This window comes from Papilio machaon, chromosome 27 (genome assembly GCF_912999745.1).
Source record: "Papilio machaon chromosome 27, ilPapMach1.1, whole genome shotgun sequence".
Classification (NCBI taxonomy): Eukaryota; Metazoa; Arthropoda; class Insecta; order Lepidoptera; family Papilionidae; genus Papilio; species Papilio machaon.
In genome coordinates this window covers 4,349,822-4,377,658 of record NC_060012.1, presented here as the reverse complement: position 1 = coordinate 4,377,658, position 27,837 = coordinate 4,349,822, and the positions used below count along the sequence as shown (strand labels likewise).

The 27,837-nt window shown below is 32.6% G+C and overlaps 1 protein-coding gene across 2 annotated transcripts; it reads left to right on the top strand.

Annotated features, from left to right (window-relative positions):
• On the top strand, positions 1-27,837 carry LOC106709625 (GTP cyclohydrolase 1). 2 transcript variants are annotated; one of them, XM_045684721.1, is made up of 7 exons: positions 14,177-14,258; positions 21,558-21,846; positions 25,603-25,710; positions 26,108-26,209; positions 26,451-26,616; positions 27,195-27,311; positions 27,653-27,837. In XM_045684721.1, exons 2-7 carry the CDS (start codon positions 21,582-21,584, stop codon positions 27,780-27,782), a joined length of 888 nt encoding a protein of 295 aa, XP_045540677.1. In that variant the 5' UTR covers positions 14,177-14,258; positions 21,558-21,581; the 3' UTR covers positions 27,783-27,837. The 2 variants fall into 2 exon arrangements, with proteins under 2 accessions (XP_045540678.1, XP_045540677.1); XM_045684722.1 differs by lacking the exons at positions 14,177-14,258; positions 21,558-21,846 and adding an exon at positions 1-391.

Here is a 27,837-nt window from a genome sequence, read left to right as displayed (position 1 = left end):
CCATTTTTACTTCAGAGACCATAGACATAACTCGTTTGAACTTAACTTTTTAATTGTCCGTCACCGACAATACTGACGTTCAGCGTAACAAGTACAACTCATATTTTTATTCCAACCGCGATTACCTTGACCGTAACTTAAACACAAAAAAAAAACTGGTTCTTGCTCCAGTAATTATCCATTTAAATATCCTTCATTGCCATTTGCAAAGTTATAATTTGTGTAAAGTGACGTTTGAAAGCGCGCGAAAATCGCTGCACTCCCGCGCTCTTTCCTGACGGTTCTTTTTTTTAATTTTCAACAATGAAGGAATTAACGGTGTCAACCAGCCAGTGCTTGGAGCAGAATGGAAGTCGCATCATTGCGAAGAACGGAAAGAAATCTGATAATGGTAAGAATTTCGTCTATTATATTAATTTCTCAATTATTTAGATAATAATTTTTATTTGAAATTCATATATGATTTAATTTTTATATTATTCACCTAATACGCCTTACAAATACTCTAAATCTAACGCCTTACTAAAACTAGTAAAAAAAAATTAAAAAAAAAGTTTGCCGCGACACCAATTTATAACCTCCGCCTTTTGTAATTGAAAACAATAAGTCGGATTATGCTGCAAAATTGTATAAACTAACGGAAAATTATATTCAATTTTAATTCGGACACTTTCTGATAACTATGTAGTTATCACTTAAAGTAGCCATATTAATTTGACCTATGTATGGAGTCTTCTTATACGTGGAAGGAGATCGTTGGTGGCTCAGAGGTTAAGAACTTGACTTGTTATCCGTAGTACAACTATGTTTTACGATTTACATATGTAAATTTATCCGATATTCTTACGGTGAAGAAAAACATCATACAATCTGCATCTATCTGCGAAGAAATTCAAAGATAAGTGTGAAATCAACCCGCTCTTTTCCAGCGTGGTTGACTACGGTCTAGTCACCCCCGACCAAGGGTATGCTTCGAGTCCAGTGGGGACGTATAGTAAGTTGATGATGGTGATTATGATTGTATCTATATCTATATATACTCGTATATAGAAAAAAGTCGTGTTAGTTACACTATTTATAACAGACAGACGAAGAATTTTTAGCCGACTTCAAAAAGAAGGAGGTTATCAATTCGACTGAATTTTTTTTTTATGTGTGTTACCGCGAAACTCCGCCCCTAGTGGTCCGATTTTGATAAAAATTATTTTAATCGAAAGGAAGTGCTTGCAGATGGGTCCCATTTTTTTGTTTTTTTTTTTAAATAACTAGAAGACTAGTAGATTTTATTTAATGTTTTTGATGTTTTTTCACTTTGTGATTGCATGAATGCCGGGTTCAGATATGTATATTGAAAAAAAAAAATTATTGATAAACTGTCCGTAGCAACTTTTATCTGTTATTATTTCAGAGGCTTAGGGTCATGGATAAAGTTTAAATTTTTTTTTCGCCAGCTCAAAACATGATAAGATAAATCGAAGATTCTGTTCGTATGTTTATATTATTTTTATATTATCTTTAATTATACGTTGTTTTGTTTCCTTATTAGCATTTTGTATATAAAGTTTTTATCTCACTTATTATTATTACAAACTAGCTGTCACCCGCGACTCCGTCCGAGCGGTGTTAAAAAAACGTAATTAGTAGCCGAGTGTTCTTCCAGACTATGTTCTACATCTATGCCAAATTTTATGGAGATTCATACAGTCGTTCTAGAGATACCTTCGAACATACATCCATCTAAACATTCGCATTTATAATATTAGTAAGATTAAATTTGAAAAAAAAAACTATCTGGCTAAAATTACTTAAAACTTTCGCATTAAAAAAATATATATATTAGCCAACCAGTATCTATCCTAATATTATGAAAAAAAAAAACAATTTCAAGAAAATCCTATTGTATTCATCATTTCTCTCGTCACGCAATATTTTACTTTAAGAATCAATTTAATATTTGCTAGTATACGAGCCTTGGACTTATTTTACCGCTCTGTTTAAATGAAATAATGAACCTTGTCTATGCAATAGTTTCCGGTTTAATCTAGTAGTTATCCGCGACTCCGTCCGAGCAGAATAAAAAAATTAACAAGTAGCCTATGTGTTCTTCTAGACTATGCTCTACATCTGTGCCAAACTTCATCAATATCAGTTTAGCGGTTCCGGAGATATTTTTAGCAAACATCCATCCATCTAAACATTCGCATTTATATTAGAAAGATTATATTTTTTACACGACTGATAAAGAAATGGGTAAATTGAAATGGCGCCTTTGTAACACACAATTTTGTTATTTTTGTTTATTTTTAACTATCTTTTTTTTATAATGTAGAGTAAGATAAATTACTAGTTTAAAATTCAATTTAAACTAGTGTGTGTTAGTGTGTTTCTGTATTGCATGTTTAACGCGGCTTTAGAGGTATGACAATTCTATTGTCACTGTCTATAGGCTCAACGACTGAATTTTGACAAGTGACCAGTACGACTTAGGGTCCTTGAAGAAGCGAGCATATTTCTTGCTTATAGGCCGGCAACGCATCTGCAGTTATTCTAGTGTTGCGGATGTCCATGGGAGTCGATGATCACCTTGGTGTTCCCGCCGCTAGTTTGCCCCTTCTCTTAAAAAAAAGTGACGTGTCAATTCGTAATATTCCCCTGAGTGTGTCAGGTGTTAGTCAGTCGGGTTTTTTTGGTTGTTTCATATATAAATAGTGTTGTTTTGTTGAGCGTCGGTGGCTCAGGGTTTAAGCACTTGACTTGCAATCTGCAGGTCCAAGGTTCGAATTTCGCCATGTACCTAATGTGTTTTTCGATTTTCGGTTAAGATATCGACGCTGGAAAGCATAAACGCTGTAACCCTTGAAATCGCGAATATGTTTTTCACACGTTAATAATTTCAACCATTATCAAACGATAATGATTTTATTATAGGTTAGCACAAACTACACAACATTGCTAAATACCGCATGCTTGTAGGCGTATCAGCTCACGAGTTATCATTTTTTGACTCCTGTAAAGTTGACATTTTCGGGGTTACAGCGTTCACGCTTTCCAGCGTCGATATGTACATTTATCCGACATTCTGACGGTGAAAGAAATCGTGATGCAACCTACGCATATCTAAGAAGAAATTCAATGATATGTGTGAAGTCAACCCGCACTAGGCCAGCGTGGTTGACTATGGCCTAGTAACCCTTAACTTAGGTTAGGCTCTGATCCCCTCAGTGGGGACGTATTGTGAGCTGATGACGATGTTGTTTTCAAATGTCTGTCGCGAATAGAATTATGAATGGTAGTATCTAGTAGTATAGATTACGTAACGTTTCTTAGTAATACAATGATCAGAGGAAAATACCGACTTCATTGTAGGAATTTTATAGGTTATTACCCGATCACAATAAACTTCCTGAACGGTTTCGATTGTTCTTTTAGTTTTGATTATTTCCCTGTTTGTTCACACCTTATTTGTTTACGTGATTGGACATATGACTGATGACGATCACATATAGACGAACAAGTCTATAGGTAGTCATATAGGTTAACCAGTTTTGTACTATCGGAGCAAAAAATGTGTACGGCGAGCGCACGGCAAGTTACATCTTTCCTAGATTAATGAATGAATGAAGGTTTGGTAAAATGCATAACACAAAAAAACATTAAGCGCAAGCTAAAACATTACTTATGTACGCAAGGTCACTTCAGCGCTAGTGACAAATCACTGCGGTTTATATAGCGTTAATTATTTGTAATATTTTTATTATGAAATTGTATATCCATACATATATATAAAAGAAAGTCGTGTTAGTTACACTATTTATAACTCAAGATCGGTCGAACTGATTTAGCTGAAAATTGATGAGGAGGTAGCTTAGAACTAGGAGACAGACATAGGAACTTTTTCATCTTGTGTGCATTTTTTTTATTCCGCGCGGACGGAATCGCGGGTAAAAGCTAGTTTGTAATAAAATTTAAAAAAAATAAAAAAGTATATCGAATCCGGTTGGCGTAAGTCAAATTAAATCATGGCAACTTACTAGCGCCCCCCTTTCAACGACAAGTAAGTGTCACAATATCCTTTTCGTAATGTTGCTGTCATACTATGTCCGCGATAGTAGCGCCCCTCTCACTGACTCAGATTATCCTTGTTTGACGATAAACAAGAAAGTATTTACATAAAACTAACTTGTACCCGCGACTTCGTCCGAGCGGAATAAAAAAATAGAAAACGGGGTAAAAATTATTCTATGTCCGTTTCCTGGTTCTAAGCTACCTGCCCACCAATTTTCAGTCAAATCGATTCAGCCGTTCTTGAGTTATAAATAGTGTAACTAACACGACTTTCTTTTATATAATACTAGCTGTGGCCCGCGACTCCGTCCGCGCGCAGTTAAAAAAAAATGAAAAATAGATGTTGGCCGATTCTCAGACCTACTGAACATGCTCACAAAATTTCATGAGAATCGGTCAAGCCGTTTCGGAGGAGTACGGGAACGAAAACTGTGACACGAGAATTTTATATATTAGACTAGCTTTTACCCGCGACTCCGTCCGCGCGGAATAAAAAATAGAAAACGGGGTAAAAATTATCCTATGTCCTTTTCCTGGTTCTAAGCTACCTGCCCACCAATTTTCAGTCAAATCGATTCAGCCGTTCTTGAGTTATAAATGGTGTAACTAACACGACTTTCTTTTATATATATATATAGATATAGATAGATGTGTATTGTTACATAGGTAGAGGAAGATCCAAGGAAGTATGAATGAATTTTGTGAAAGACGATATACGTAAGAAGGGAGTAAATTCTGATATAAAATCTGATAGAGATGCATGGATTACGTAGGGTACCGAAGTTACGTAACAAAAAAGACAGGCAGACGATAATGATTCACGTACAAAATCATTTTAAAACAAAACTATCTAAACGTTTAATACTCTTGTAAACTAGTTACATATATCTATTATTTAATGAATAGAGTTTCGTTCAAGTAGCACGCCAATGACCCTGCCTGTTACCGTGTCTAAGGCCGAGGTGAGACATGAGGTCAATATTTATGTCATAGAACACGTAACTTGAATTTTTGCAATTTTGTTATCTCTGTTTTTTTGTAGACTATGACAGGAATAGCAATACTTTTGAAATGATTTTACGACTGTAGAGATTTACCATCATCTTACGTTTGTTTAGATGGATGGATGATTTTTGAAGGTATCTCCGGAACGGCTCAACGGATCTTGATGAAATTTGGCACAGATGTAGAACATGATTTGAAAGAACATATAGACTATTTACAAAGTTTTTTTTTAATTCCTCGCCGACGGAGTCACGGGCAAAAGCTAGTTATTTACATTTCATTTTATTGCAATGTCTAAATTATGTCAAAAAATTAACATCAAAAACGTGAGTTTAAATGATATTATATTGTAAAATATGGAAAGTTTATTTTGTATTTTTCTAACATCAGGTAATTTACTGCCGCCCGCAACTCCTCTTGCGGAATTGAAAAAAAAAACTTAAACAAAACTAAATGCATGTTTTTAACTAAACTAAAAAGTAGCTTTTAACAGAAAAAAGTAAAAATCGTCAATTTGTTACTTTAGCCCATATAGATAGGACACATCAAAATGTATCGTAATATTCAGCTTATAGAATATTCAGCTTTGGATTGGAACGAATTTTTATATATAATACGAACTTAATATTGTTAATTCTGTACAGAATAGAAGTTAAGGCCCTAGTTGTCAGTAAGTTTCCGGTTAGTTAGGCTTTGTGGTCTGTTTACCATCAAGGCTGAACGATTCTTAACTACATTATAATGAACGCCTGCTGATTGCATACGGTGACCATGAGTTTGCAATTGTAATTTAAAAAATAATTTATATTATAATTATAATATCTACGTTCCTAGAAGCCTTAGTTCGAAGCACTAATAACCTAATAGTTAGTGTAACTTATATAGGAACGGTTATAACACTCTCGTATATGTATCCGGTGTCGGCACCGACTAGTTTCGAGCCCATCGGGGGCCCTTCATCAGGGTGAGTGGGACTGGTATTATTTCGCGGACGCGGCCCTTCGCTCACTGAGTATGTACCCCCGATGGGCTCGAAACTAGTCGGTGCCGACATCAGATAAATATACGTAAGTGTTTTAGCCGTTCCTATATAAGTTACTGATAATGTCTCACGAAAGTTTGAATGGTTAGTGTACTTATTTCGTCTGGAAGAACGCATATGTCACGATCACGGAAATGTGTACTGTTTCGGTAAGATGCGTTTGATTTATATACTTACTTGATATCTCCGCAACGGTTCAATACATCTTATTGAAATTAAGCATAAATATAGAACATAGCCTGAAATTAAATATGAAATACTTTTCACATTTTTTCTATTTATGCGCAGACGAAATCGCGTTCAAAAGCAATTATTAACAAATAATAAATTGTCCATTTAAAATCTTGGTCACCCTAGTTATACAATTACTTCCAGCATAACTTTAGTTAATTAAATAACAATTGTAATTAATTGTTGTAAATACAATATAATAAAGTTTATATGTCTCATTAATATCTTACAAAACCTTCGCAGTTTTAATATAAATATATGAATTTCGTAACAAATTAATCAATAAAATGCCTCAAAATAAATAAACAAGGGGTTTATTGGACCTCTTTGTATTTTTTTTTAAATACTAGCCGTTGACAGAGACTTGGTCCACGTAGAATTAAGAAAAAATCTAGCTACAAATATAGGCTATGTCACCCGATAGTGTAGCTTTCCAACAATGAAAGAATTTTTCAATTCGTTTCAGTAGTTTCAGAGTTAATTCAATGCAAACAAACTATCAAATCTTTCCTCGCCTATTATTCTGAATTCGAACATAAGTTCACATTCATCTATTTACACAAGGTAACTAACACTACTAATACTAAGGTTAATAAATAAGGTTTTTTTATTCCGGCTTGGACGAAGTCGCAGACGATAGCTAGTTTATTATTAACAGTTGAACCTGGATAAATAATATTTTTATCCTTTATTCAAGTTTCTAATTACCCAAGTAGGGATTGCAATCCGGAAAAACGGATCCGGTAATCCGGCGGATCCGGCATCATTTAATGGTTACCGGATCCGGTACCAATATACCGGATCCGAAAACCGGATCCGGTGCTAGCAGTTTGTGGGAAAATAATATAGCTGTTGCATGAGTAGGTACTTATTTATCGTAAGTTGATTAAACTAAAGAGTTCTAAACTCATTATTGTGATAATTTTTGCCATTCATTCGTTCGACAGATTCATCAAATCATGATGGTATCTGTTTTAATCATAAATACCTATAAGACTTATTTGTTAGCATTCTCAAATACTTTAATAATGATTTTGATCTCATTTCAGTTAAATACGTAAGGTTAATTGTATCTATTAGATATTATAGTTACTTGATAATTAATATTGTTACTTATAAATTGATCTATCTGTGAAAGTGAAATCTAGAAAGACTAAGCTACTCGTTACGTCGTAAAATTATTACTAGTTACCTAGACTACTAAATTTTAATTGTTTTCTTGTTGTCTATTTGTCTTAACATTGGTTAAGAAATAAAGTCGATTTTATATATTTGTGATTTATTTTTAATAAACTACCTACATATAAGTGCAGTGACACTTGATTAACTTACTTATTTTGTACTAAAAAGCGAAAATCATCTAGATTTAATCAATCCGGTCGGATCCGACCGGACTGAAAATGACGCCGGATTGCAATCCCTATACCCAAGTTTCTTTTATGGAGATGTCCTTTAGGGCCGGACAATGCCTCGCTTATTCAGCTTCGACAGTAATGATAAATTGTATATCAATACAACAACTGTACCATTGACTACAATATTAACAATATCTCATTACATATTTGTAATCTTATGAACTGACGAAATAAACAACAAAATAAAACCACAGATTTATTAGAGTTCTGTGGTTAGTAATAAGATAGTATACTAGTAATTTTAGTTTCTAAACTATTGTACTAACTCCAATGATTTCTTTACCTTATCTTTATAAAAAAAAGTCTAATGGTTAATTTTTTTTTCCTACTAGCTGTCGCCTGCGAGTACGCGCGGAATTTAAAAAAACGTAATCAGTAGCCTATGTGTTCTTCCAGACTATGTTCTACGTCTGTGCCAAATTTCGACAAGATCTGTTGAGCGGTTTCGGAGATACTTTCAAACATCCATCCATTTAAACATTCGCATTTATTATATTAGTATGATACAAGTAAGTTTTCAGTTAATTTCTATCTTTATATATATAAAAGAAAGTCGTGTTAGTTACACTATTTATAACTCAAGAACGGCTGAATCGATTTGACTGAAAATTGGTGGGCAGATAGCTTAGAACCAGGAAACGGACATAGGATAATTTTTGCCCCGTTTTCTATTTTTTATTCCGCGCGGACGGAGTCGCGGGTAAAAGCTAGTTATTGATATAGATAGGTGATAAGACTTTCTATTATAAATTTCGTTTGAGTTTCCATTCTCGAAACATTGACAAAAAAAGTGATGTAAAATTTTTTAGATTAAGGAAATAGCAACATGTTTTATGATTAACTAATACACAAATATTTACTTTATCGTGGGTTTTCATTCCTAAAACACGTGTAAAATAAACAAATCGTTATCTATGTATTTCTTTTATACGTTCTTTGCTATCACGCGATATTCAAACTTAAAATCAACAATGCTTATTGTATTTTTTTGACCTTCCGCGTTTATTCAAACTACAAATATAAAGATGTAAATAATAACTAATTGTACAATGCCATCCAAACTTTATGGCGGCTCGGAATTACGCACAAGACACTACGAAATGTCGGGGAAAGGTATACCGGTGGTTTCCTCGAACGAGCTGACATAAAGATTGATTGATAGTTGTTATACCCTACGACAATTATGGAAAGAATGTGAAACAATAGACAATTTACTTTATACCTCTATATATGGACAGGTTATAAATCGTGGTATCTTGTGCCTATTTGATTTTTGCCATTTTGACTGGTAGCGGTGGTGAGGATTCAAACATCGACTAAAGTGAATCGAACTTCAAGTATTTAAAAAGAAAAAGAGTTTATTGACGTAACATTGTAACGAAGTAAGATTGACATTATTGCAATAAATATTTTTAACTAATCGAAGTTTAAAAAATGTAATAAGCGTGCAGTTCTAACTTCAAAAAAATAATTAATATGTTATGCCCGCCGTTACAAGGTTACGTTTTTGAATTTTAATAAAGTGTCAAATGTGACCTATTAAAACGGCCCACCTATAATAACAGTCTTACTAATATTATAAATGCGAATATTTAGATGGATGGATGGATTTTTGTTTGAAGGTATCTCCGAACGGCTCAACTGATTTCGATGACATTTGGCATAAATAACAAACATAGGCTGGAAGAACACATAGGCTCACACTCACACACTCATACTCATATAGATTTTTCAAGATGTCAATTCCAAGTTATGACAAATTTGTTGTCACTATTTTTTTAATGTAATGGGATTATTAATATGATAAGATCACTGCAGTCAAAACCCATTTTCACTGGCAAAAAAACTAATTTAAAACGCAATCGAATTTCATGGATTAATAAATAAATCGAAAAAAATGTTTAATTTGATTTACTTTGACATCTTTGAAGATACTATTAAGTTTAATTGCGGTTACTTTTATGAAGGCGCTATAGGATAAATATTCAATTATGGCCAAGATATGTTTAGATGAATTTAGAATTCAGTGAGATAAATATTGTTTATAGAGATCTATCTAGTTTATTACAGAATTATATACATTCTGTAATAAACTAGATCGTCGTCACTCATAGTCAAAATCTGACCATAATTCATTATCACAGATTTTTTTTTACAAAAAATAACGTTACACATTTCTTCGACAGTACACCAGGAAAGTATCTATGCAAGTTTTCTTCACTTAAATATTGGATTATACCGTATTAACTTACGATAGAAATTACGTCACGGCTTAGGACATAATACAGTCAGCAGAAAATTGGTAAAAACAAAGTATTGTTTTTTTTATTTCTAGTTTTTTTAATAATGCGCCGACGAAGTCACGTGTAACTGCTATATTTAATAACATGGAAAGATACTTAGTAAGTGACTATTTTGCACTAAGATTTCGTTTTTGATAATTTAACTTAACATGCTTGAGTCATCATTATTTAAACGACTAACCGTTGCTTTCTGAAACCAAAAATCTAATGTATATAAAATATCTTTGTCATTATCCTTACAAAAAAAAAAGATAACAATATATGTTTTAAACGAAAATTTAGGTATTACAAATTCAAGGTTACTCCAATATATTTAAATTCACCTTCATTTTTAACATAATCTGAATGTGTTTTGTTGACGTTAGTAACATGCATATTATGTTTAAATATAAGTTATGTTTATACATATAGAGTACGGTATTATTGCACCATAGATCCAAACACTGTCTATGACTCAACTGTTAATATTATGGGTTGTATTAAAATTGCCAGGTAAATGTGAAATCCCATACACATAGAAATGAGGAAGGAAATAAAGTCATTAAATTAAATATTATTCTTCGAATTTGTCTGTAGATAGTTAAAAAAAACAATTATTACGTAATTTATGTTATCTGTAAGAATTAATATAATTTGAAATACTTGTTGCTAATGCAGAAATACTCGCATAAAACATGTTGTTTTACATTTTTTTTTTTCAATAAGAGTGAGACCAATGACAAAATGTTTCTACAATGTAAACCTACTGCCATAGTCAATTGGGTAGATGATAGAAGAATGGTTTATTTGGAAAATCTAATATATAAAATTCTCGTGTCACAGTTTTCGTTCCCGTACTCTTCCGAAACGGCTTGACCGATTCTCATGAAATTTTGTGAGCATATTCAGTAGGTCTGAGAATCGGCCAACATCTATTTTTCATACCCCCCCATTTTTTAACTGCGCGCGGACGGAGTCGCGGGCGACAGCTAGTAATAAATAAATATAATGCATATTTTCTCTCATTCATACACATTCGTTAGTTAATCTTTTTTCTCTCTCGCGTAACGAAATTCAAGTAAAAGTGATAAGTCTAAATTTCTTTGTCATAAATTCAAATACTGAAAAAGTTTAGTTTAAATTAATTTACTGTCATCTATATCTATATCTATCTCTATATATATAAAAGAAAGTCGTGTTCGTTACACTATTTATAACTCAAGAACGGCTGAATCGATTTGACTGAAAATTGGTGGGCAGATAGCTTAGAACCAGGAAAAGGACATAGGATAATGTTTACCCCATTTTCTATTTTTTATTCCGCGCGGACGGAGTCGCGGGTAAAAGCTAGTCTATATATATAAAAGAAAGTCGTGTTAGTTACACTATTTATAACTCAAGAACGGCTGAATCGATTTGACTGAAAATTGGTGGGCAGATAGCTTAGAACCAGGAAAAGGACATAGGATAATTTTTACCCCATTTTCTATTTTTTATTCCGCGCGGACGGAGTCGCGGGTAAAAGCTAGTCTATATATATAAAAGAAAGTCGTGTTAGTTACACTATTTATAACTCAAGAACTGCTGAATCGATTTGACTGAAAATTGGTGGGCTGGTAGCTTAGAACCAGGAAACGGACATAGAATATTTTTTACACGGTTTTCTATTTTTTACTCCGCGCGTAAAAACATTAAAAAACTTTCGTACTGATATACCATTATATTAAAAAAACTGGTCTCTGGTTATCCCCATGGTAACAAGACGTTTGAGTGCTCACTATAAACCAGATTCAAAGCTATGCCAAAGGTTTTCCCGTATGGGAATCCCAGGTGAATTAACAACATTAGTATGTTTCCACTGCCGTAAAACATATATTAAAACATACTATTGCCTCAGTTTTATAAAAGGAAATTAAAGAGCTGAAAATATAATGTTGTGCAAGTTTTTAACTAGTAAAACTTTACAGTTATCAACTATTTGGAGAGCACTTAGAAGGTAAACTATAAGTAATTTTATTAGGACATATTTATTAATACTTCATTAATATGAAGTCATCAAGAATAAGTTGGGTTGGCACGAGGCAGGCGGCCTGCCGTAAAAACTTAAGCCAAAACTTTAAGGTTTATAAAACCTTGTGCGCTGAACCCACGTGAGTGGGAAAAGGCCAGGGAGATGATGATAAAGAACAATTATAATTAAATATTAATTTTTTTCGTAAAAAAAAAAATCACAATACAGATCAAGAAATAAATAAAATGTATTTTATTTTTAGGCGTTTTTTAATCAAACCTTTTTTAAAATTAAATCATGTAACCTCAAATTGTAAAAACATAGCTTTTTTTGCTGTCTGTACTATTAAGTCATTCTTTCAAACCACATTTCTTTATCCTTTCTTTATCTTAAGTTATGTAGAGTTCTTTTATTTAAGGAAATAAAATATCTACTCACGTACTTATAAGTCGTTTTATTTTACGCTAAGGAAATATATTATAGTTGAGTCAGTGTCCTACTTTTATTGTTATTATAATATAGTTTATTAGACATAGTAATTGTTATTTTTATATATTATAAGTTGGCAAACGTGCAAGCAGCCAACTGAATTCGCCCAAATAACGAAGCGACTGCCAATAGACAACCGCAATTGTAGATGCGTTGCCTACCTTTAATCGATGGAGGAAACACACGGAAAGGGAATTTTTTACGCTTTATATACGAAAACTCCTCCGTAAAATCCATTATCAAGGATGGAAAGGAATAAAATTAGGCCTCCGGAACGTATTCATCACACGATATACGGAATGACTTCCCTTTCACGCTTTCTTTGTGGTCGTAGTATTGCACCAGTCGAGGCTCATTCGTGCAACAGATGTTGCTGGCGTCACATTACTAACTCTATGTGTGTTCATCCATCATTTCAATCGTATATCTAATATATAAAATTCTCGTGTCACGAGGTTCGAACTTGAACTCCTCCGAAACGGCTTGACCGATACTCATGAAATTTTGTGAGCATATTCAGTAGGTCTGAGAATCGGCCAACATATATTTTTCATAAACCCCCCCCCCCCCCATTTAATTTTTTTTAACTGCGCGCGGTCGTCGTCGCGGGCGACAGCTAGTTTATTTATATGGATGCTTTTGAGTTAAACACTATAACAACTTATATTTTTATAATTAATGTTTTACCTTATAAGGATAAGGACCTCATAAAAATATAATCCTAAATTTAACGCGGTCGTTGATATTTTTAAGTTGTTTAAGGAACCAAAAAAACTGTATATAAATTTTAACATGCACTATAGTGATACAGACTTCATTGGCCTCGTAAGAGGTACTGTTGTGGAATTGGCAGGATAGGATAAGATAGTTCGACAAGAATTGTCATACTTTTTTGTCATTGACAAAAGATTTTTGTAGTGATTAATAGACTTCAAAAAGGAGAAGGTTCTCAATTCGTTTGTTTGCTTTTTTTGGTTGACGTATACCGGGTTGACTTAGTTCGTCTGTCTATACGTGTATTCTTACTAACAGTAGGTTCTCACAGCAGTTACACTTGTCATAATGTCGTCTCTATATAAAACAAAGACTATAATAGGTAGTCATTATTGGTACAGTAATATTTTCGTGTCATTATGATCCGAAAAACCCCGTACCAAAGTTTCTAAGTTCTGCAAACGTCACATGATGACGTACAAGTGTACCTATATCGATTTCCCGAGTTCACACATGCGCAGTAGAGGCCGCAGTAGGGTGCATATATTGTTACTATCTAATTAGGATAACCTTATTAAGTTTACAGCTAGATAACAGAGAGGCTGAGATTCTTGATCGATTTTAAGAAGTTCAATTTGTTTTGTTTTTTTAGTCTATTTGCTACAACATAAGGTCAGCATTATATGGACTATTCGTCCTTTTCATAAGCCGCCATATTTGAATTCGCATTATTAAATATATCTTTTATACAATCCATACATACTTTCTTACTTTTAGACATCCACATTGAATGTTATTACTTTATGTTTATATGCTTTATTCTCTCAGCACATGGACAGTCCTTAAGATTGATAAAATTTTGGTGAACGCATTTGCACGTACAAAATCATCTGTTGGTCGCGATATCGCTCAGTCAGCCATAACACCAAGACGCGACGGCGCGTTACATCGGCCATCTTTGTTTTTGTTTATTTCTTGCTTTTTAAACAAATATATTTTAACAAGTACGTATTAAAAAATATTTTTTAAGTATAACGTATTAAGTTCGATGTGTGCAAATGCAAAATAACGTGCGATGTGGTTACAGTGAAAAAAATAACAGTAAGTCGGCAAAAATAAACAAAACATTCGTTTTTTTATCCTTGCGCAATAAATACGGTTATAACTTATTATAAATGCGAAAATTTAGATGGATGGATGGATGTTTGTTAGAAGGTACCTTTAGAACGGTTCAACGGATCTATATTAAATTTGGCATACATGTAAAACATAGGCTGGAAGAACACAGGCTATTTAAAAAGTGTATTTTAATTCGCGCGGACGGAGTTGCGAGCGGCAGCTAGTAATATTATAAATGCGAATGTTTAGATTGATGGATGAATGGATGTTTGTTAGAAGGTACCTTCAGAACGGCTCAACGGATCTTGATGAAATTTGGCACAGATATAGAATAGAACATAATCTGAAAGAACATAATATAGGCTACTTATTAAGTTTATTTTTAATTTCACACGGACAGTGTCGCGAGCAACAGCTAGTTTTGTTAATAAAAAAAACTGGTTCAGTTTAACTTAACGCAATTTGATTGTAAAGCAAATGTTTGAGTATAACACAGTCATCAAAATTAAATGTTGATTTTATTACACGAATGGTACAAGAGGGATGTGGTTTTCTCGTACAAAAGTTTTTATATATGTAGCTTTCTATGAAAGTTCGACTATGACCTGTAGCCTAAACGATTGGACCGATTTTGACGAGTTGGATGTCATTCAATTCTCGAATTAGGGTATACAGTTATTATGATTTTTTTAATTTATAAATTTTAAGACCAGTTATTGTCCTTGAAAACAAAAAGTAACTTCGACTTTATATGTAAACAATTTTAATATCCTATAACTTGTCAAGTAACTAATATGTTTTACAAGGTTCAAACTTTTTATAAAAGCTTTATTTATAAGTAGCAGTTGCCTACTAATTTGAGTGAAATTAAAAAAAATATTAATAAATATAGCTTGTGTGACGCGGGGATATTGTAGCTTCAAAAACAGTGAAAGTTTTCAAATCGGTTCAGTAGTTTCGTAGCTTAATCAATGCAAAGACAATGAAATCATTTCTATTTATAACCTTATTTCAAAGTATTGCATTGCAAAGTTTTTTCTTAATTCTTTTTTACTTCCCTAACAGTTAGCTTACTAATATTATAAATGCGAATATTTAGATGGATGGATGTTTGTTAAAAGGTATCTCCAGAACGGCTGCATGAATCTCGATGAAATTTAGCATAGAGTGGAAGAACACATAGGTTACTAATTAAGTTTTTTTTTTTAATTCCAAGCGCACGGAGTCGCTGGCGACAACTAGTTTTAATATAGTAATACAAATTTTAGGGCCTAGAAAACTTACAATCTAGGGTTCCGTAAAATATCTAGTTCACTTCCCAAAAGGTTTTTCAATTCAAAAATGTGTGAGAGCTGTTGAACTAAACTAAGAAAAAAGGTTCAAAAAATTCACGCTCTCAACAATTAAATGAAATAATTATTTAATATATATTCTTTATTCTTTGACATTTATGGTTTGACATTTCACTTTCCCGGGAAATAACCGTTCGATTGATCTAATTTAGCAATAACTAACTTCGGTTTCTAAACGTGTTATCTAGATTATAGACTTTGCAGCGATAATTTGAATAACGTTTACACAGTTTCGGTAAAGATTTTTAGTATCATTTATTGAAATTAAATTGTCTTTAGTATTTTTTATATATTTATTTATCTGGCAACATTTACAAAAGTCTATGTTATCTTTGACTGCAGAGGGGATTCCAATTTTAAATTTTTTGATTCATTGCAAATATAAGTAATTCCATGTTGTGTTCTGCTTTATAATGGAACAAAATCCTCTCTTTATATATCTTATATACTCAAAAACTACTAGATTGTTTTAAAAAATTATTTTGTCATTAGAAAGCTACATTGTCACTGACTGACATAGGCTACATTTTTGTTACACGAGTAAAATATTTAAGAAACAAATGTTCTCCCTTGCGAAGTGCGGACGAACCGCTAGTTTTATTTAATTGTATTTTGAAGTAATTAACAATAAATCTTGTAGCTACATTTTTACTTCAAAAGACAATGAGCTTTTAAATTTAACGAGTATATTATCTAGTTGTTACTAAAATTTATAGCCATTCTAATCATACTAATATTATATGTGAAAGCGAATTTTTAGATGCATGGATGGATGTTTGTTTGAAAGTATCACCGTAACGGCTTCAATGAATCTTAATGTTTGACACAGATGTAGACGTCTGGAAGAACAAATAGGGTACTTATTTTTTTTTTTAATTCCGCACGGAGTCTCAGGCGACAGCTAGTAGTATATACTCGTAAATGATTTTGGCGTCGATTGTACTTAAGTTAAGGACATGCGTTCACTTTTGTGGAGGCAAGGACATTTCTGGCTTGTTCACAGTTATAATTTAATCTTGATATTATGTTACATAACATTCAAAAGTAATCCAGTTTTGCATTCACAAATATTATTTACGATTTAATGATACACATAGAAATGTTAATTGGTTACTAAGGGAAACATTTAGTTGGATATTTAGTATAATCAATTTTTTGCCGACTTCAAAAAGAAGGAGGTTATCAATTCGACTGTATTTTTTTTATGTGTGTTAACGCGAAGCTACGCCCCTGGTGGTCCGATTTTGATAAAAATTATTTTAATCGAAAGGAAGTGCTTGCAGATGGGTTCCATTTTTTTATTTTAAATAACTAGAAGACTAGTAGAGTTTTGTTGTCATACCTTTGTGTTTCTTGCTAAATCTTTTTTCGATGCTTTCATGTTAACTATTAGAGTTTGTGTCTGGCATTTTGTGTTTTTTTAGTTTAGTTTAGGTTTTTAAACGGTTTTATTTAACTTGCTCTATTTATTTGGATCAAATCTAGACATGACACCTATTTCCTTTTTATAGATTGATCTGTTTGGTACATACCTAACTAATATTATAAATGCGAATGTTTAGATGGATGAATGGATGGATGTTTGTTTGAAGATATCTCCAGAACGGTTCAACGGATTAAAAATTCGGATTAAAATTTGACATCTAAGTAGAACATAGTCTGGAAGAACACATAAGCTACAAATTAAGTTTTTTCTTAATTGCGCACAGACGGAGTCGCGGGCAAGAGCTAGTTTTATTACAAATATCCTAATTTATGTTTGCAATAAAATTATCACGTGTAAATAATTTCTTGTGATAAAAATCACACGCTAATGGTAAAACAAACAATGATTCATAGTGTATTAACTGCGAGTGTTGCCATGTTTAATTACTACCAATTATAGAAAAAAAAAAATGGTTTATAAAAGTGTGTACGTGTACAATCAACATGAATAATTATTGATTAAAATCGTTTAGGCAATATGAGCAATTTTCTGAACAAAATAAGTAGCGTAAAAATACATGAGAATTCTTTTTTAAAATTAAAAAACGGTGAACTTAAAGCAAAAAAAGCAATGGCACAATTTAATATTTTAAAGATAGATTAAATAATACTGGCCAATTGTATTAACTCTTTAAGACGGTGGTAAAAAAAACATATTTATTTTCAGTAATCTTGTAAACAGTGGAAAATTTTACTTGAATTTAATTAAACGTTTTCATTATTAAAATCATTTAACATCTAAATCAAAAATGTTAATTTATTCTAAACTAGCTTTTACCCGCGACTCCGTCCGCGCGGAATAAAAAAAAAAAACGGGTTAAAAATTATCCTATGTCCTATTCCTGGTTCTAAGCTACCTGCCCACCAATTTTCAGTCAAATCGATTCAGCCGTTCTTGAGTTATAAATGGTGTAACTAACACAACTTTCTTTTATATATATAGATATTAAAATTTTAAATTAAAATGATTCGCTTCTTAACTTTATTTATTTTTTTATTCAATCTTTGTACACAAAAAACAATGTCGCACAATGTGCCTTATGTACGAAGGGCCTAAGAGCTATTTAACACATTTTTTATCGAATTGAATTGATCGTCAAATCTTACTAATATTATAAATTAGCTTTTACCCGCGACTCCGTCCGCGCGGAATAAAAAAAATGCACACAAGATAAAAATAGTTCCTATGTCCGTCTCCTAGTTCTAAGCTTCCTCTCCATCAATATTCAGCTAAATCAGTTCGACCGATCTTGAGTTATAAATAGTGTAACTAACACGACTTTCTTTTATATAATACTAGCATTTACCCGCGACTCCGTCCGCGCTGTATAAAAAATAGAAAACGGGGTAAAAATTATCCTATGTCCGTTTCCTGGTTCTAAGCTACCTGCCCACCAATTTTCAGCAAAATCGATTCAGCCGTTCTTGAGTTATAAATAGTGTAACTAACAGGACTTTCTTTTATATATATAGATAGATTCGAATGTTTAGATGGATGGATGTTTGAAGGTATCTCAAAAACGGTTCAACGAATTTCGATTAAATTTGGCACAAATGTAGAACATAGTCTGGAAGAACACATAGGCTACTAATTAAGTTTTTTTTTAAATAGGCGCGGATGTAGTCAAGGGCGCCAGCTAGTATTTAACGAAAACTGATAGGAAATAAACGTCCTCTACTGTATTTCACGTTGGTTTCTGAGACGAAAATCTCTATATATAATATATACTCATCTCTGTCATTATCTTTAACAAAACAGAGATAACAATATGTTTTAAACGAGGATATCATAGTCCTTATTATAACGTAATTAAATATTTAATTACAATGACCATTTTGTAGAACTTTTGTCCATCTTCATACATGTAATTGTTACACAATCTTTCGTAATATTCTTGTATTTTAGGGTTTCATTTTCTAATCATCAGATATTTGTTATAAAATTCTTTTTCTTGATATTTAATTCGTTTTTAATGTATATTCATTACGTGTAAATTTAAAAATGTGTTTAGATGAATAATATACTTGTTTAGTTCATTTAATTGTGTGTTTTAGTTTTTTTTTAATACAACATTAAGTAACTACACTAAAATAATGTAGAAAAAATTGTATCTAAAATGTAAATTGTACGGAATCAACAAACATACAAACACGATAGCTTACAAAACTTGATATGTTTGGAATTTTAACTATATTTAAATATCGAACTAGATTTGTTTGGAGATCGTTGTATTGTAACAAATGAAAGTGATCCACTTTCCATGCTCTAAATAACTTTCTATGTTATTTTCTAACATTTAATAAGGATATTTATATACATACTAGCTGTCGCCCGCGACTCCGTCCGCGCGCAGTTAAAAAAAAAATGAAAAATAGATGTTGGCCGATTCTCAGACCTACTGAATATGCTCACAAAATTTCATGAGAATCGGTCAAGCCGTTTCGGAGGAGTATGGCAACGAAAACTGTGACACGAGAATTTTATATATTAGATAGAAAGAAAATAACGATTATAATTCACTAGCTGTTGCCCGCGAATCCGTCCGTACGGATTAAAAATAAACTTAATTAGAAGCATATGAGATTGTCAATTGATTTTTATTCTTATCCCGAATGTCATCCAGTGAGTCGGGATTATAGTTTTTTTTTAAATTTATAATTATCTTACTAATATTATATATGCGAATATTTAGATGGATGGATGTTTGTTTGAATGTATGTACAGAACGGTTCAATGGATCTTGATGAAATTTGATACGGATGTAGAACATAGTCTGGAAGAACACACTACTTATAAAGTTACAACTAGTCGTTCATATTTTCAGTAATAGTGGAAACCATAGTACCTTGACACACGGAAGTGATACAACCTTATTGATTCAGATAACCCTATCATTGACAAGGCAATATTGTTAATAAAAATAACCAGTTCAAATGGTTTACACTGTTTATTGAAACAACATAAGCAATCGACTTTAGCTTAGATTGCGTTGATAAAATCAAATCTTACTAATATTATAAACTATCTTTTACCCGCGACTCCGTCTGCGCGGAATAACAAATAGAAAACGGGGTAAAAATTATCCTATGTCCGTTTCCTGGTTCTAAGCTACCTGCCCACCAATTTTCAGTCAAATCGATTCAGCCGTTCTTGAGTCATAAATAGTGTAACTAACACGACTTTCTTTTATATATATAGAATATTACATTGTTATAGTCCATAAACTTTGTGATACCAAAGTTAAACTTAAAAGTTTTAAATTTAGTTAGTTAGTCTATTTGTAAGATCTTAAACTTATCAGAAACCTTGTATGTGAACTATTTAATATTGATAAACGATTAACCTTCATAGTAACTGGGACCTTAAGTTACTAATATTATGTTGTTTGACATTTCCGATTACTTGAGGCTAGCTAGGTGCTTTATAAAATAGATAATATAATTGAAAAGGTTATTTATCAAGTACGAACACTTTGTCCAACCGAATTAAAATAGTAATTTCAGTTGAATTCATCAACTTACTTAATTTTACTTACTTACTTAATATTAAATTACTGTACGAGCTAGTGGCCACCAGAATACGCTTTAATAGCGAAGCGACTCCTGCTTCATAGTCATCCACAATTGCAGATGCGCTGCCTACCTTTACTCAACAGAGGAGTTGACGCAAGAAAGAGGACATATCCCTTTCTATGTTCTCCCTCCTCTCTCAAATGCGCTTCCGCTTTCCATCCTTGCTTTTTTTGGTCAAAGGGAATAAAAGGGATGCCAATATGTATTAAATATAAATTTTGCGACAGTGGAAATCTACTGTAAAACCCCTGTATTGAGGTTTATGCTTGAAAAATAACTTATTCAATTATATTATAAATTATGACATTATCAAATGTAAATTTCTAGTATAATTATTTATATTTATTTTCGCATTTTACTCGAAGTACATTAAAAATAAAACTATAATAGAACGCGAATTACACATGTTTGAATGTTTAAAGTACTCTCGTATAAAATTATCCTTTTACAGTTACTTAAGTTTACGTAGGGACCGTCGAAATATCAAGCCTCGTCTTTGTTGCTTGCTTGTTATATTTAACGATGTAACATTTAATTATCTATCCAATTAATAAGTAATTTTCTTAGCTATCGGAAGTAAAACGTGCGTTATTATAACACGATTGCTTTAATCTTGGTACTGAAAACATTGTAGTGAGCTTTGATAACCTTCTACGGGTCGAAGAGGTTAACAAATTGCCGTTCACTCACATAGTATCTAGCCGACATTCGCACACATCGAACGTTTATTTGTAAAATAAAATAATATTTTAATTTATATAAAAAATATTTCAGTTTAAAAATAATTGCCCATTTAAAATGGCAACAGTGAACGGTAAAGATTTAAATATGGAACAACCAGCGGTGCCGCCATCTTCTTTAATTCGACGCGTCAGTTCGCGTTCGATTCGAAATTCAATTTCAGAAGACAAAGAAAATGGCGTCGACAATAATTCGAAAGGTTCTTTCGTCAGCAAATATAAAAAAGCACCTGAAGCATTTAAGAGTTTCCATTTAAATGATGTCGATAATGAATTAGAAGTACCCGGAACACCAATGACACCGCGGACATCGACTACACCTGGTTTGTTTGTTTTTTAATTAATAAATTAATGGCAAAGGAATTATTTATAATTTAGCCTTATTTTATTTTTAATTTGATTACGTAATTTTTAAAAATGTCATTTTATTTTTTATAAAAGTATTATTGTATAAATTGGTTTTGCAACTGTTAAATCTAAATCTTAAATTTATCATAATTGTTTTTTTACTGCAGTGTACATATTTTTATTGTAGTTTATTAATTATACTTGTTACGATATTATGCATTTATGGTCGCAGTAAAAAATCGTAAAATGTTTAAATTCAACACTGGCTATTTAAAAAAAAATTAAATTTTACAGAATAAATAAATATAAATTACACGACCTTGGTATGACCCGACTGATTTACAAGGGTGATGTTTTTTATGTAAGTTCCACGTTCTCCGATTTTAACGAATGAAGTTTCATTCATTTGTATTCTTTCTCGGATTTATTGATTTTTAATTAATACTTTAATAGTTTTAATCTACAATTATTATGAATTCAACTTATGACATGGAAAAATAACTACGAAAAATTTAATGTTTTTAATCCATCGTTATTCATTAGAGATATGAACGAATCTAAAAATCAAGAATTTGTCCATCAAAGTTCAAATTTTGATCTGACGTGACATGACTTTAGATTTTAGGCGCATTTAGTTTAAAAAAAACTAAATTGATAACCTTTGTGCTACTCCAGGCTCATTTATCTTTGTTGCTAATTTCACACCGATCTGTTGAGTCGTTCAGTGGACCTAGCACGAATATTTGTGACCTCTTCACCAATTCACAAATTTGTGCAGCGGAAATTATACCAAAAACTCATACTAATTTTGACATAATTAACGATGACGATACGAAGGTAATTCTCACAAATATTCGTGATAGGTATTACATAGTAACGTTCATCTTATCTAATACTAGCTTTTTCCCGCGACTCCGTCCGCGCAGAAAAAAAAAAGAAGACGGGGTAAAAATTATCCTATGTCCTATTCCTGGTTCTAAGCTACTTGCCCACCAATTTTCAGTCAAATCAATTCAGCCGTTCTTGAGTTATAAATGGTGTAACTAACACAACTTTCTTTTATATATATAGATATGACCTGTGCCTACTGTTCTTAATTAAAATGCTTTATGTATTAAGTATATGAGACGTAGAAGGAAATATGTACGATAAAAACTATATAAACAAGTGCAACATTGACCGAATTACACAAAAAAACATAACCTAAATGATAACTTTATTATAAAATGCATTATGTACAGATAAAAAATCCCGTAGTTAAAAAAATTTAGCAAAAACACGTTTCGTGCACAAACGTAGTTAACCTCAACCTTTTTAATCCAAACGATAAAGACCTGACTGAATATACAAAACGTATTGTTATAAGATTCTGTAGATAATCGTTTGATTATCGTCATTACGTCCTTCTCATTGATACATCCATACATCCTTCCATACATCTCTATCAGTCGTCATATCTGGCCTGTCATACATCCTCTTTTACGCAATATAAGCATTTATAATTTTAATAAATCACTCCGATTAATGTTCAAAAGTAATATTTTTTGGTACCTAAACCCGACATGTTTTGCAATGCGAAAGTCAAAATAAAGTCACATAAAATCTATGTAACCCTTTCTTAAGGTACAAAAGATTCAGACCAAAGTTTCAATTCAAATCTGTCCAGTGGTATATGAACGCATATGAGAAAAACAGATAGAAATTATTATTTATTTATTTACATTGTTTAATCGTAAAATAATTAAATTATTCTGTGTGAGGGTAAATGTGTTCATATGATGCTAGGAAGCTCTTATTTGCTTAGAAGAAAACACAGTTTTATAACCTAATAGTTTTAGCCGCGATTTCCGCGTGAAATACTGTCTTCGGTTATCATTTTTAATGACTCAGTCTAATTGTTTTATTTCATATTATAAAATATTCTAATAAAACACATTAAACTTACAAAAAATTCACATAACTTTACATAGTTCCATACAAATTTTAATCCCCGATTACCTATTGTTATTTTGCACGCTTAAAAGGAAAAACTTTTATCAAATTAATAGCCTAAAAAATAAGTTTCTAAGTGAAACACACCCCCACATTCAATCCCTTATAACCCTTTTTTCGCGTTAAAGCCGATGACCTTTCATAGGTTAGACTATTAGTGTACCAAATTTCATTTAAATCGGTACATTAGTTTTGGCGTAAAAGCAAGAAAGACAGACAGAGTTACTTTCCCATTTATAACATTAGTAAAGATAGTAAGAATAAATACCTAATCTGGAGCACAAATGTGAGACGAAAAAGCCTCCTTTTATTGGAATAAATTCCCTTAATACAGTAAAAAATTACGTTACAAAACTGACTCTCCATTACACGTCTAAGTATTAAACACTCCATCTATATGTGTCCACATATATCTGCGCAGAACATATCTTTAGTAATACTTGCTTCTCTACATATGTTATTTGTTTTTGTTGACATAGTTGCTACGTAACAAAAAGGTTCTGTTTGTAATTACTTGTTTTTTTACACACATTTTTTTATTGTTTTAACAATTAATCGAGTTGACTATTAACGATTTTTTAATCTTTTTAGTCTTTACATGTACTGATAATTACGCATTAAATTTAACAACAGACTATCAAAATATAACGTTAAGATAATAAAAAATAAATTATTTTATAGAAACAAACTTTTTTTTTAAGACTCAGGTATTGATTTGGGATAAATTGTAGCCATTTTGTTGGAAGAACACTAGTTATAGTGCCACGAAATTATCTAGCCCAATGGCCATAACAATTTCATATGGATCAAGTAAATAGTATCTCAAAAGGCTTGTGGTAGCTGTCTTCTTATGTCATGTGTTGTCACCGGGTCAGATTGGTTTATCGGACTATAGTTTAAGTATTTGGTAGAGTAAAATGATTGAAGGTGATATTGTTTCGTTGTGGAAGTGTGAACGTGATTGAAGAGCTAGGGGTCCGTAGGGTTGCCAACATTTAATAAATATAGACCAGAAAACTGACATAAAAAATATAAATAAATATCAACCCTTGATCATTAGTGAACGACGAAAAGAAAGAACAGAAAAAAGTCATCCTTAGGTATGACGAAAAAAACGACATATGGTGATTTTTGATGGCCGATTGTTGGTTAGTTCTTACCATCCATAGACTTTAAGACGTTCATGTCACATCTGTAGTAAATCGTGAAATTCGAAAACTTCAGTTAAACCAGAAGTATTGACAACCCTAGCTCTATGACATCTAGGATTCAATTGAGGATGTTGAAGTTACACAGTTTTCGTATTGAGATTTAAAAAAAGACAAAGATTTCTTTAGGATTTTAAGTTCTATTCGTTTATTTGTTTAAACTTTCGTGAGACATAGTAATAAATTAATTAAGAACGTCTTAACTCACGTGTGATTGTCCGGTGATGGCACCGACTAGTTTCTCGCACTCGAGATGTGACGCGACCGCGAATTCCTCAAAATAAACACTCGCCCTGAAGATGGACCCGTCTGGGGTCCATCTTCAGGGAGTCGTTCATGTAATGATGTATATGTACTTGGGTTGTATGTAATTTATATAGTAACCTCATATAGTTGAAACGACTGATATGATTTTAACGAGTAAGGTGTAATTTGATACGTATTCTTACCCTGAGTCAATCAGGTATTTCGTTTTTTTCTATTAACGATGTCTATGATATTAATAACACTGAGTTTATCTTTTGTCATCAGGTCATGAGAACTGCACCTTCCACCATGACTTGGAGCTGGACCACAGGCCGCCTACCAGAGAGGCTCTCTTGCCCGACATGGCTAACTCATACAGACTTCTACTCACAGGTAATTTAGCTTTTTAAAATTGGTAGATACCGCAGCATTAGCTACACAAACAAATTTCCAGGTCTGTAACAGCTACTGCTGTTAAAGACCTGGAAATTAAACACACAGAAGACATCAGATGATTGCAGACTTTATCCGCGTTTTCACTAAAGAGTGTGTTTGCCAGAGACCAATTCTAGTTCTTTTCCCCTTCCCAGATTTTTTAATAGATAATGGATTGGTGGAAAGAGAATCAAAATATTTAATTTCTGTAGGCAATGCATCTGCAACCTTTGAATTTGTTGCTGATGTCTATAGCTAGTGTTTATTTCGCTATTTTAGCAAAATCAGGTAACCGCTCATTTAGAATGTTATCCTATTAAAAAAAGCAATTAATTAGATTTGTTTTATTTTCCAGGCCTGGGTGAGGATCCAGAGAGACAGGGTCTGCTGAAGACGCCAGAGAGAGCAGCAAAGGCGATGCTGTTCTTTACTAAAGGCTACGACCAGAGTTTGGAAGGTATTATAAAATTCAAACTTTTTGCCGGCATGTGGTTAGTTACGAGTTCAGCGACTGGTATTATATTTCAAGCCACTATATTTGGATGGATGGATTACACCACTTTTGATATAATAAATAAATCGAGTCATATTACAATAGAACTGAGTATCACGGTGTAATAAAGCAAACTTTAAAAGCAAATTTAATTTAAAAAATCTGTTAAAATGATTTTAGTAATAAGTATTTTTTTCTCTCGCAGAGGTCCTAAACAATGCGATATTCGACGAAGACACAGACGAGATGGTGGTCGTGAAGGATATTGAAATGTTCTCGATGTGCGAACACCACTTGGTCCCATTCTATGGCAAGGTTTCTATCGGTTACCTGCCTCAAGGCAAAATACTTGGCCTCAGCAAGCTCGCAAGGTAAATGCACTATTGTTAGTATGAGTAAGTGTGAAAATACAGATATTTTGACGTACTTCTATAACGTGATAGTTGCAGAAACAAAGCCTTAATATAGCACTACGAATAGATTTACTAGACACTCCTAAAAGTCCTAAATTACAAAATGTTTACAAATGTTCAATACCTTTTATATAGTTAAAGTTAGATTTCATTATTCTTTTGTTATTTATTTTATCCATTTTGAGTCATTAATTGTTAATGGTTCAGTTTTTTCGAACAGTGTAATTTTTGTATTTAATAAACAATGATTTCTTTTTACTCTGAGCATCGTCAGCCGATAATCTAGTCTGGGTCTTAGGAGGGTAGGAAGCTACCATTAATATGGTCTTATTCGAAGTAATTTTCATATCTATTTTGCATTTTTAATTCTCGGAGACGGGGGGAACTGCCCCACCCTACCTCTCCTGTGACCCCAGTACGACTTACATTGTTTGTAAATTTTCAATTCATTGAAATAACGGAAGATAGATCGATGTAGAGAAGGAAAACCTTTCTTGTTGTGAAATTGCTATTCTAATATAATGTTCTAATTGCAGAATTGTAGAGATCTTCTCCCGGCGACTACAAGTGCAGGAGCGTCTCACAAAGCAGATTGCCATCGCTGTCACTCAGGCGGTCAGACCGGCGGGCGTCGCCGTCGTTATTGAGGGAGTGTAAGTCACAAAAAAGACCGAAGAAAGTATGGATGGTGTGAAAGAAGATATGCGTAAGAAGGGAGTGAATATGACGTCTAATAGAGATGTCTGAAAGAGATGAGAAAGAGATTACAAGAGATCATGCTGCGCTAACGCATGCTCTCTTGTAATTACGTAGGGAAAAGGAAATGATGATGATGAAAAAAGTACATAAAGAGGGTATTTCCATTTTAAACATCTTTTCTTCTGTCAAATTCATTTGCCCTTCCAATCCCCTCCTTATGAGAAAATGGTAAGAGGGAGGAGAGGATTAGAATTCGGTTTCTAGATTGTTGTTTTATTTAATTTAAACTTTTCAGACACATGTGTATGGTGATGCGCGGAGTTCAGAAGATCAACAGTAAGACAGTTACATCGACCATGCTGGGCGTCTTCAGAGATGACCCGAAGACCAGGGAGGAGTTCCTCAATCTGGTACACTCCAAATAAAACCGGCTGTAGATTTCTTTTTTTATTTTAAATTAGTCAGAGAAATGTTATAAAA

Excerpts from the sequence above, each read along its gene's own strand:
- LOC106709625 (XM_045684721.1), top strand. The coding sequence starts at position 21,582 with ATGGCAACAGTGAACGGTAAAGATTTAAATATGGAACAACCAGCGGTG. Across the intron at positions 25,711-26,107 it reads ATACAGACTTCTACTCACAG|GCCTGGGTGAGGATCCAGAG; the intron begins GTAATTTAGCTT and ends TTTATTTTCCAG. Across the intron at positions 26,617-27,194 it reads GGCCTCAGCAAGCTCGCAAG|AATTGTAGAGATCTTCTCCC; the intron begins GTAAATGCACTA and ends TTCTAATTGCAG.